The sequence below is a fragment of the Ochlerotatus camptorhynchus genome, unplaced genomic scaffold (genome assembly GCF_037179485.1).
Source record: "Ochlerotatus camptorhynchus isolate MF236.1 unplaced genomic scaffold, CSIRO-AGI_Acam_v1.1 ptg000241l, whole genome shotgun sequence".
NCBI classification, from domain to species: Eukaryota; Metazoa; Arthropoda; class Insecta; order Diptera; family Culicidae; genus Ochlerotatus; species Ochlerotatus camptorhynchus.
The window spans coordinates 538,872-551,565 of record NW_027040731.1 but is presented as its reverse complement, the minus strand read 5'-3'; the positions used below and the strand labels follow the sequence as shown (position 1 = coordinate 551,565).

The following is a 12,694-nucleotide window of genomic DNA, read 5'->3' as shown; positions in this document are numbered from 1 at the left end:
GCTGCCAAATATATCTAAATCATGATGCACAAGCATGAGAAATTACTATTTGAAATTTACTGCAAAAATTCGTCACGCACCCTGTATTTCAACTTAGTCGTACGTCTGGTCTTTGATGTCCATATATCCTTCAAACCAATGAAACCCTAATTCTTGCAAGCAGTTAAATAAATCTTTCCTTGGGTTGTTCTTTCTTTTGTGAGCTGTGAGAATTGGGTCGGAAGATTCCATCGGCCGATAAAATACATCTACCATATTGGCAGCTCTTGAGACTTTCCGTGCGTGAAATAGTCGATCGTTTCTATAGTGCACTAAAGTTTTGTGAAGTGTAGCTGGCATGGGATACCATTCGTACATTTCAATATTCACAATTGGTCGAAGTCCTCCAGGTTTTCCCATTTCTAGACTGTTTATTATCAGCAAGTTTGCGGATAGGTTCCTAACTAGGTTCTCGTCTAGACCGAGTCCCAATGCAAGTTTACATGGTTCCAATGAAAGCCTACAGCATAATCCCCCTGTTAATATCGATCCAGCTCCACCTTGCTTAGGAATATCAACGTGTGCTATGAACTCTTGGAGTAGAATCTTTTGAACATCCGCTTTTCGTTGTTTAAAGTAATCCTTTTCATCAGGTTTCCTAATTTGCCAAACATGAATTCCTATTCTGTATGAAATGTGCAGCAATCAATTGAAAATATTAATTGTCGCGTGCAACGGCTGGCAACCAAAGTGGAGTGCCTTGTGTGATGTTGGATAATCTAGCCTATTTTTCTTATAAACCTGGCTTGGTTTTGCATGGCAAATAGGACAAGATTGAGATGATTTCGTATCTGTCAGTATGTTTAATATCTTTCCGTCAATCATCGTTTCTTAAAATTTACATTCAATTTTAATGTTTTTATCGTTATTAGAGAACTCAAAGATCTCCAAATTGTCAATTTGATCTTTCACATTTTTATCGATTCTTAGTACGAATTCCGCTTGTTCTTTTGCATACTCCAGTGGTCTTACTGATCGCACCGATTGTGGTGCATCGTTTTCCAATAAGACCTTTCCACATTTACTTTTCCATTCAAGGAGTCATGGTTACGGTAAAAAAGGAATGATCGTCTACCATTTCTCCTTTGTCATCGGCTTAGGTATATACAAATTGTCCCATTGTTCCGTCCAATCTACGGGAAAAAATCATGATAGGGAAGAGCGCTACTTCGTCGTAATCGCCCATTTCCGTTCTATCGAGCAGAAATCATCAATAATACACACAGAGAAATGATTTTTAAATTCAAATGGATATATTTTTGGCTCAGGGCCTAATATATTTTTGGTATTGATTCAAATATATTATTCGGTTAGTTCAAAGAAAAATATTTTTGAATCAACAAACCGGTTGTAGAGTCAATAATCTGTTTGTTGATTCTAAAAACCATTTTGTTTGATTCAAAAATATGTTTCGTTGAAATAGTGATACAATAATATTTGAATCAATAACAAAATACATTAGGCCCTGAAACAAAAATCCAATTTTCTGCGTGTATCAATGATTTCACAATGCACAAAACAATAATACGTTTGTTCCGATGCGTTAGTGCATTAGCTACAACATAAATCCTATTAGAGCGCATTATATGCATATTAACGCTCATTGTTCTCAAAACAAAAGAAGCGCTCCTAGCACATCCCCTTTTTCTCCGTTTATCCGTAGGACGAAGGAAATCTAATGGCGTTTCAATGCGTTTGGACGGAATTGAAACGCGTAGGACGAATTTAGAAGCAAGAAACAGTGTTAGATTTTTAATAATATCTCAACATTGTTTGACTCTTTATCAAATCCAACGGTACGTATGGAAAGTTGGATAAATTTAGAAGTTATCTTTGATGAAAACATTCCATGTTTTGTTCAAACCCTTTCCAAAAAGCGTGGTAAAGTGCGCGATGTCCTTAGTAGGACGGAAATTAGATCAAAAACCCTAGCTATAAACAAAAATGAAGATCAAATGAAATGAGAGTAACTTATGTTTACCTTCATCTGCTTGTTCAATCAATGAATTGTGATGCACAATCCTACTGATCGTATGCTTAGCAAGTGCACTCATCGTTGCAGAAGCTTTAGTTGAAGTGATTTTAATCTCGTTGTTATCAGGACGACATTCATCCTTCGTTTTCATGACCTTAACGATAAAAAAGAAACACAGCTTTTTCAAACATTTATAAGATTGAGTAATTTGAAGTTCAACAATATTTGAGCTAGGGAAAATGTTTAAGTTTTTTTCCTTCGTGTCCCTTCTTAGTCTTATGTAAGTAGCTTTACTCATTGATTCGTCCAACAATAAACTCAAAGCTCAATCGAGATTTCAATACACGCCAATACGATTTGAACTGTCACCGTGTCCTCCTTTCGAATCTGCAGAACTATCTGACAGGAATGAACCCAACTACTGCGGGTGCCGGACAGCGAGGTAATGTTGATCTCTCTACGGCGGTAAATTCCGAATCCCTTTCGTCGGTTGTCCTAGATCAGGACAAGGATGCCACACACTAATAAAAATTCAATGTTAATTTTTATGTGTCCCACACATGAATTTTTGCAATGTGATAAACAAATGATATGTATGTGTCGGACACATCGTTCTTATGTGTACACATAAAATTCATGTGTAACCACACATACTATTCATTTGGCTTATAAATATGTACTTCTGAGTGGATTATATTTATGTGTGGACACATGAAAATCATGTGGAACCCTACAAGGAAATTCGCCAATAAAATACGTCGAATTTTATTAGTGTAGTGGAACATTTATCTACACTCAAAAAATAAATCACATTTCCAATGGAAAACATCCATTAGAACTTCACATAACTTTCATGTGATATCATAATTGGGAATTGCACTACAAAATCACATGAACCTTATGTGTCCAATGGAATTTATGTGATTTATCACATAGAATTCATGTGATCATATGAATGTTATGTGAATTTCAGATGAAAATAATTAATTTTGTTATTGGAAAATATCATGTGCGTTCCCAATGGAAACTATATGATTTTTTTTTCGGTGCAACATCGAAGACGGTGAAAACAAGAAACAACAACAACTCAAGGAAACCATATCCTCACCGCAATTCCAATAAGCGCTGTCCATGTTTTCCAATGCCCTACAATAGGGACAGCTGGGACCGGACGTATCGCAATTTCAGCTGAACACGGAAGCCGTGGCAGCAGCCAACAAGGGCGATTTGGAACAGTTTATCAAAGCTTTGGAAAATGCCCACAAAAAGAACCCCGATGCGGAAAAGAGCAAATCAAGGAAAATGAAAAGAATTGGTTCGAAACTATTTTTTTTTTCAAAGATGTCTGAACTTGCAAATTTAATTTACTGCTCCCTGAAATTTGATCAAGATTTCAGACTATCATTGGAATTTCTACAATATTTCCATCTACAACACTCCCTGAATCCCCCCGAAATACTTCAAATTCTAACAGAGCTTATATGTAGTTCCAAGAATTTCTACAAAATTCCTTGCTCTACTTGCAATTCGTTCAACTTGTACAAAGATCAGTAAAGTGCTTTAAACTCACTGCCCTTCCGGAGGAGAAATCTAAGGAGGATAGTTGACCCACAATTTGTACAATTGAATACGCTATGCTAAATATAAGGAATATGTTAGTAGAACTACATTAATTTATAAGGAGAATTTAGAAACTGTAAGTTGAATTCCAAGGGAAGGAAAAAATCCAAAGCGATTTTAGAAATCAATTCAGTTCTGAGAATAATTCCATTGAATTTTTTAGGAGTATGACATATAAATTCAAAGGTGAGTTCCGGAAAAGCATTTAGTTGAACGTTGAACTAAAAAAAAATTCATCTGAAATATCGGGAGAATACTAAGAGCGAATACAATAGACTGTCCAAGAGTTCAAAGTTCTTCGAAAAAATCTAAAAAGATACCAGCATTCTCAGAAATTATCGTAAACACCCAAGACTTCAGTATAATCATTCTTCTGGAAATATTCAACAGCTCAACACGCCACAGGTATGAAGTTCTTCACATTTCCCTGAAGTTCTACGAAATTCCTTGATACTCTATGAACTTCCTTGAGCTTTCACAAATTCCTCGGAAGACATGTTTTTCAATCTTCAACTTGAATTTCTTTGATGATCTACAAACTTTCCTGAAGTTCTGTGAGCTTTCCTTATGTTTTGCAAATTTCTCTGATGATCTATCAATATTTCTAAAGTTCTGTGAACCTCTTTGAAATTCTGCAAATTTTTTGATGATCTACGAATTTTCCTGAAGTTCTGCAAATTTATCTGAAGATATAGGGGAAATGGCTCTAATGTTGGCCTATGGATCTAATATTTGGCCCATCGGTGAAAATCTGCTATTTATCAATTTTATCTAGATGAACGCGTCATTGGGACGGTAGTAATGGTTATTTTGGTCGTTATTTAAAATTGAGTCGATTGCTGAAATTATGTATGGGCCCAAATTAGGGGCATTTATGCCGACATTACATCCATTTCCCCTACAAACTTTCTTTGAAGTTATGCGAACTTTCCTGATGTTCTGTCTATGAAATTTCCCGAAGATCTGCAAACTTTTCTGATGATTTCTAATGCATTCCAGGGGAAGTTAAGTTTTGTATTTTTTTCTAAAGATTGACCAACTTTCTTTAAAATTCCATGAACTTCCGTGATCACCAGTGGTGAGAAATCTGGAACATCAAACAAAACTGTAAACAAATATCACTAAAATGAAGGAAATTGCCAAAATACTTCAACGCATTTTCCTCTGCTTGTAAAGAAACTAGCAAAAGCGTCTCTTCTTCATCCGATGACGAATCCATTGCTCACGATCGCTACGACGCTGCGAAAAAACTGCCGCTACCGCGGTTAACGTGATTTATTCGCTACCGCTGCCGCGGCGCGGGGGACTTTCAATCGATGCTCCTGCTATTACACTATATACTGTCCGAATAAAGGTTCACATAAAAAAAATAAACATTCACATTAACATAAAAATCTGAAACAATTATATATTTAAACATCATCATGTAAATGTATGCATAATATGGGCTGTGGTTAATTGCTTACCGGCCTTATAATTGAATTAGGTAAAATTATTTTTCTACAGATAATATTCTATAGATTTTGTGGGCAGAACCATGTTCTTTTAGAATATGCGTAGAAGTTTTGCTTATATTTGCTCCTTTTGGAGGAAAGTGTCCTGCAAAAAATTGACTTTTTTTTTTTTACATAAAACAGGAATAACTTTCGTAAAACAACATCTATCAATCCCCACCTCTTCTTAAAAGATGCGTCCTCTCATGATCCTGAAGTTCTTTGAAGATGGCTTTCAGAATAAAACAGAAAAAAAAGGTTAGCACAAAAAAAGAGTTTTTTTCAGACACACCCTATCTGAATTTAGAAAAACGTTCATAGAATTATGTGTTGATGAGATAGAATTTTGATGTTTTCGGCAAAGTTGCTTAAAATTAAATTGTCTTTGACTTTGTAAAAGCATGTATTCCCATTCGCAAGTATACATATAAATAAAAAGTTACGATTTTTTTTATTTTGAAAAAAGAGGACCACCCTACGCCAAAAGGAAGATCTTATCTTGTAGACAAACTCTTCCTAAGGCATCAAACCCCTAGAGTGCATATTTTTCGAGATATCGATTTTTGTCGTGAAATTTTGCGTTGTCGACCATAGTGCATCCGTATAAATGAGCTCGTGTCTTTGAAGTTTCCCGTAAGTTTTTCCAGCTTTTCTCGAACTTCATCCAGGAGAGCTTCTTTCGTCTTTCTCTGGATGTTTTTTCAGCTCTATTCAGAAGCTAATTCAAACATTCCTCGGAGTTTTCTTCCGGAATTTTCCGATCAAAGTTCAAAAGCTAAAATTTTGCTTTGATTACCGGCTTTCTCAGTCTTAAAACACTGCAACGACAACGATGTAATCTGCCCAACATTTCGGCCATAGGTTGTGGCTTTTTTCAAGGATATTTTCCTAGTCTAGTCCTAGTCTGTACGGGGTATAAGCATAGAGGTAACTCTAAGACCAGAAGGTCCCGAAGAAACGTGCTCAACTTTTTGGCCTAGCTCTGGTACTATCTTCGGTTCCAAGCTAATCGATGCACCCCTCGAAACATAGGAAAATCCACGAACCCCTCATTTTATCTGTCAAACTCCACGGTCGTGAAAATTTAACTTCTTGTCTGTCAGAAATAACCATGCTCGGATAGCAGGGTTAATCGATAACTTTAGGCGAAGACAACAAATCAAGAAGACATCGATAACTTCCCATATGTCAAATTTTAACCAAAAGTTAAAAAAAATCCACCAAATTGTTCAGAGCCTTAAACAGCAATGGGACATGCACGGTCACACAAAATGCCCAATAGTGGCTGTAAAAGACTTCCTTAATAATAAAAAAATACCATAAACGAATGATAACCCAAATGAATGAACTATTCTAATCATTTTTGGATGGCTGGCATGCGGAATTAAAATGATTATTCCCTTCGCAAAGTTTTCTTGCATAGGAATGGATGCAAGAAAACTTTGCGAAGGGAATAATCATTTTAATTCCGCAGTCGAAGGATCGAAATGACTTGCAGAACTATAGACCGATCAGTTTGCTGAATACAGACTACAAGATTCTCACCAAAATTTGTGCAAGCAGACTCAAGGCTTGCATGAATTCACTAGTAGGTGAAGGTCAAACTGCAGGGTTGGAGGGGAAGTCTTGTGTGCAAAACCTGGATAAGATAAGAACGGTCATAGCAAGGACGCAGTAGAGTAAACGGGTAAAGATCGCGCTACTCAGTGTGGATCTTCAGAAAGCTTTCGATTCGGTGGACCATGGTCGGCTTTGGGAAACACTGGAGAAACTCAAAATTCCAACGCAGTTTATAACATTCATCCGGAGACTCCGATGCGTCATCACAAGTTATGGTGAATGGGTTTCTCACTGCTTCCATAAAAATCGATCGTTCCGTGCGGCAGGGTTGCCCACTCTCGATGCTTTTGTTTTCGCTCTATGTGGAACCTCTCATCCGTCAACTTCATGATAGTACGTTAGGCTTAATGATTGATGGTAACTTGATAAAAATAATGGCATACGCAGACGATTTAACGTTGATCGTGAGGAGTGACAAGGAATTTGATCTTGTAATGTCTGTCATAAATGAGTTTGCACTACAGGCTGCTATATGTATTAACTTTGAGAAATCGGGTTATATTAGATTCAACAACTGCAAGCTGGGCCCCCAAATATTCCAAGAAAAACAACAAATGAAAATATTAGGAATAATAGTTAAAGACAAATGGAAAGATATGATAAAATGCAATTTTGATAAATTATTGAATTCAATTACTTTTGCTTGCCAGATATATAGTGCTAGAAAACTCAATTTATTAGAAAGGAATACAATTCTAAATACGTTTCTATTATCAAAGCTCTGGTATGTTTCTCAGGTCCTGCCACCTAATAATTATCATTTAGTTGAAATAAAGAAAAAATCAGGCTATTTTCTCTGGAATTCCCATTTTTTTAGAGTTAATAGGAATCAGCTATATCTTGATTATAGCAAGGGTGGATTGAAATTGATTGACCCAGAAAGCCAATGTAAGGCGCTATATATCAGGAGTTTGTTGTTTAACTCAGGTAAAAGAATCAATCATTTTCTGTTGGAACAAGCTAATCAAAACATATTATCCTTAAACAGTAAAAAATGGATTGAAGAAGCAAAAAAAACTTTCAAACAATAATTGTATAGAAAATAATAGGAGTTTATACAACTATTGCATAAGCGAAATGAAAACACAACCAATAATTCAGGAAAAGTATCCACATTTGTGGTGGGACTGCATATGGGAAAATATTAATCAAAGTTTCCTCAGTTCAAATGCTAGATCAATTCTTTATCTTGCTTTCAATGATGTTATTCCAAACAAAGTTAAATTGTATAACTATACTGACAAAGTTAATAATAATCTCTGCGAAATTTGCAAAAAGCCTGATACAAACATTCATCGAATAAAAGAATGCAACCATTCCGGGTTAGTCTGGAAATGGATACAAAATGTCATAGCAAAAAATCTAAAAATCAAACTGCAATCACTAGAAGAAATTTTGTATTACGGTATATCAAAGAAAAGCCATAAAAAGAAAGCAGTATTATTTATAGTAGTTGAGGCAATGGCGTATAACGTTATACATTACAAAAATCCAAGTTTATATTCTTTTCAAAAAATAATAAGGGATTATAGATGGAATAACAGAAAAGCATTCAATATAAACTTTAAAACATATCTTAACATCTGTTAACTAAATAACCAGACATAATTATTACTATTTGTGTATATAGATGCTACATGAAACAGTTGTAATTTTGATATTTTTATAATACTCAGATAATAAAGACAATTTGTAAAAAAAAAAAAAAAAATATGCTTCAGTATGCCTCAAACGATTAATTCTTGGTTGTTAATATAACTTCCTTGATGAAATCGGCTGCTTAATGCAGACTGAGCAATTCTGATTATAGTATCAGATTTGTTCTGTATACAGAGGAACTGGGAGGGCTTATTAGAAACTTCTCACCAATAAAATAATGATCTTCTAGTAAATTTTGCATATCACTTTATTAAAATTTTATTTTATTTTAGCATATTATTTTTGTTACAGTCAATTGGCATTAGCATACGATACAAAAGATTTAATATTACTGGCTCGTTTTTGCGTAAAATAATCAATAATACCTTTGAAAGTTTTTTCAAGTTTTTGTGATATGATAGATTTCCCAGTTTGGTTAGAAGTTTCGAAGCTAACGCATGTCTATAGGCCTAATAGAAAGGCCTAAGGCTAAAAATCTCTTAAATAAAGAATTAAAAAAAAAAACCTAATAGAAAGATAGGCAGAAAAAGTGTATCATGAAGAATGGTGGCATGCAGGGTTGCTTCCACTCACTTGCTATAGATGAGTGATTTTCGGAGTTTGGAAATCGTTAGATGTTGTAATGGGGATTTGTTTTTGTTGGATACGAGAGGAGATTAGAGGGCGAGTGTTTGACGCATAGAGCCGTCAATTTCGCATTCAGAGTATCGCAGTCAGCGGTTTTATGATTCGTGAGCGCTCGCGATTCGTAGAATCGTTGATTGTGGCTGCGAGTGGATTTTTTGGATACAATTGAACAGAATCACTAGCAAGAATAGGTTGCGGAGTGTTCGCCTTCGAAAACATCGAAAGATATTAAATTGGAGGTGGATTCTGGTACGGAATTACAGGCTCCTATTTTCAGCAACTGATCGTCATAAAATAAAAAATTACATTTAGGTATTAGTTAACAAATGTTGATAGTAAGTTAGATATGTTATGGTATGAACTTTTGCAACTTTTTTTTTTAGCTAATTATTCTAGGAGATGAGGAAGAAATATTACCATTTGGTGCAAACACACATAACACACACACACACACACACACGCGCGCGCGCACCCACACACATACACACACACTAACACATCATGACATTAGACAAGAAAACCATCCAGACATTAAAAATGACGTACGGATGAGAAGAAGGCATAGACAAAGACAGACCAGCGATTACCGAATCATAAAGATTTTCAAGAAGATTATGATTAATTAAGATCGTGAATCCGGTGTTTAATTGGTCACCATAGACTAATCCGTCCGGCATCGTAGTCACTTGAAGAATTTTCTTATCAACCCCGATCATTGCAATCCTATGGGGACATTCAGAGAATGCTTATCTCACCTACTGACACCAGTCTGGATGTTGGTCAGTGGAAAATATGAAATTTTATTTTTTAGTGGTCATCTAGTTGATACGTTGCACAAGTTGCCTGTATTTTGTTGGAATATACGAGCAGAATGCACATAATTAATTAATATCTTCATAATAATAACTTGAATCGTGATCCTGTCTTCGGAAAAGTTTATCCTTATTGTTTAAGCTACATGTGCTTAAATTCTGAGATTAATCGAGTTTGCTGAACCAAATTTATGCACGAAAGAGTGAAGGAGTATTATTTATTCATACATTTCAACCAATATCCTCATATAAACTCTAAATCAAAAGCGCCAGTTCGTGTTGCATCCGAATGAGCTGAAATTTCCGAGATTGGGTTTCTCACCTAATGGCACAAATCTAGGGGTTGGCCCGTTGAAAAAAATATAAAAAAATTCCCCTATATAAATGTGGGCCAGTCTACACACACTCAGCTAGTGATTTCATAATACCAAAAACCAATTTTTTATAGCAAGTGAGTGGAAGTAACCCTGCTTGCAATGTTAAACCTTTAAAACAACCTAAAGTATACATTTTAATTCAATCATTTTTCTACTTCAAAGGTACCTAATCCGAGTGCCGCAAACGATGAAGGTATTACTGCGCTTCACAATGCAATTTGTGCCGGTCACGTGGAAATTGTTAAGTAGGTGTAGTACATACATATTTGATAAACTGCATTCTATTTAGCTTTCTATGTTATTGTAGATTTTTAGTTAACTTTGGCTGCGACGTTAATGCACAGGATTCCGATGGATGGACCCCACTGCACTGTGCTGCAAGCTGCAACAATCTCTCAATGGTGAAATTTTTAGTTGAGTCCGGAGCTTGTTTATTTGCGGCAACCTTGTCCGATCATGAAACTCCTGCAGAAAAGTGTGAAGAGGATGAAGAAGGCTTTGATGGCTGTTCTGAATATTTATACAGTATGAATGTCGATTTATTTTCAAAATATTCAGTAAATACAAGTTTATCATCTTTCCAGGTATTCAAGAAAAACTAGGAATATTGAACAGTGGAGAAGTTTACGCAGTATTTTCGTACGATGCTCAACAGCCAGACGAATTGAGTTTTTCAGTAAACGATAAGCTAACCATTATACGTAAAGGAGACGAATCTGAGAGAGAATGGTGGTGGGCAAAGGATTGCGGCGGAAGAGAGGGATACATTCCCAGAAATTTACTTGGAGTAAGTTCATGATATAGACAATTTAAAATAAAAAGCTAACTCATTATTTGCAATTCCAGTTTTTTCCACGTGTTACACCTTGCAGTGACAATCACCTTGAATAGCATGAACACAAAGGTGTATATAAATATATACATATCTCTATTTTAAATTATGTATTGTAATGCTTTACGAAGTGAGTTTGTTATAAGATACAATTTATATGGTCAAAATAAATATTTTGTAGCTAAATTAAGTTTTTCGTTTTTTTTTTCTGAAAATAAGCTTTACGTTTGATGAGATCGACTTAAAATTGAGTTAAATTCGACTCAATTTTGCAAAAAAAAAAAAGGGATTTCCTCACAAAGCGAGTAAAATTTTCCGAACTTTTCCAGAAAAAAAAACTTTGAATATGAGGAAAATCGAGTGAGGTTTCACTTATGGCGGTGAGCTCCAAATAGGATTAACTTATAATCCCGTCCATGTTTTTATGATCTGCAAAGTGTTTGCTTAGAATCGTGTTGATTACATCTGATGTCGACATCAAAGTAGTCGGACAGTCTTGATCAAGATTTAATCCGAGGATAATACCAGTTGGATCTTACAACTATGTGAGTCAGTGTATTATAACATATCATGAACAACATCCAGTTGTCCCACAGCTGTCTACAGCAGCAGTCGATTTTTTTTTTCGGTGTGAACCACGTGATAGCCTGTTTTCGAGACTCGCTATTATATAGTTGCTCTTTACTCGTTGCTAGCAGTTCGGTGCCTTTTGTTGCTACGGTGCAAGATGTGTGAAATAAAAAACACCATCAAGTTTAGCTTCAGCCATGGTGATGCTAAACCAAACATCGGAGAGATTGTTAATTTCGCACAAAGCACTCGACGCGGATCTGGCTGAAATGGAAGCTGTTTATCGCTTTGGTGAGGAAAGGGGAATCTTCATGAAGTTCAAATCAGAGGAAGCGATTCTTAATCTTCCATTATGCGAATGGAACGACAGCAAAGGTACGCATGTCGCATGCTGGTGAATTCATCCAATATGTGCGTATGACTTGCCACCAGAGGTACCCGACAACGAGCTGGATAAAGTGCTGGGGAAATATGGAAAAATTAAACGCTTCATCCGGGAGAAATTTCCAACTTTGTTTTATATTTGTCGTCAATCAGTGTAGACCGTTTTACAATAGTTGCCTTACATGCTATTTAAATTCAAACGTTTTATTTGAAATTGTCAATAAATGTAAATTACATATACAAATATCTAAGAAATAAAAATTTTTTTAAACTTAACGAGATGAAAGCACAAACGAAGTGACAGACGACTAACTGGCGAAGAAATCCATTAAAATAATGTGGTTCACTGTAATAGAATTTTCTTGGAAGCTTGTGCCATCATCCACCAGATGGGTTAGTTATTTTGTTTTGTTTGAACAAAGTTGATTTTGTGTACAATGATTCTTTGACAGTGTGCAAAGAGTATATCATTTTGTCATTTTTTTATGCATTTCAGTCTTGACTAGTGTGAAAGAGATAGAACCAAAACATTCTAATACATTTGGTGAAAATGCTAGTACAATCCAGTAGTAGTGTTGCCATGTGGTACAATCAACAATCAATACGAAACTAACGATTTTAAATTGGCTCACCACTTTAGTAGCCTATTGGTCCCAAGCAAACGATTAACGTACCCTATTCTAGTT

At 35.5% G+C, this 12,694-nt stretch overlaps 1 protein-coding gene across 3 annotated transcripts in view; it reads left to right on the top strand.

The window, feature by feature from the left end:
- ASPP (Ankyrin-repeat, SH3-domain, and Proline-rich-region containing Protein) overlaps positions 1 to 11,240 on the top strand; it is a 66,936-nt gene extending 55,696 nt beyond the window's left edge. For all 3 annotated transcript variants that reach the window (XM_065225937.1, XM_065225934.1, XM_065225936.1), the window contains 4 exons: positions 10,385 to 10,467; positions 10,530 to 10,747; positions 10,807 to 11,009; positions 11,069 to 11,240. In XM_065225937.1, coding sequence (XP_065082009.1) covers positions 10,385 to 10,467; positions 10,530 to 10,747; positions 10,807 to 11,009; positions 11,069 to 11,113 — 549 coding nt within the window. In that variant the 3' untranslated portion in view covers positions 11,114 to 11,240. The remainder of the gene's footprint in view (positions 1 to 10,384; positions 10,468 to 10,529; positions 10,748 to 10,806; positions 11,010 to 11,068) is intronic.
- Positions 11,241 to 12,694: the final 1,454 nt, after the last annotated feature.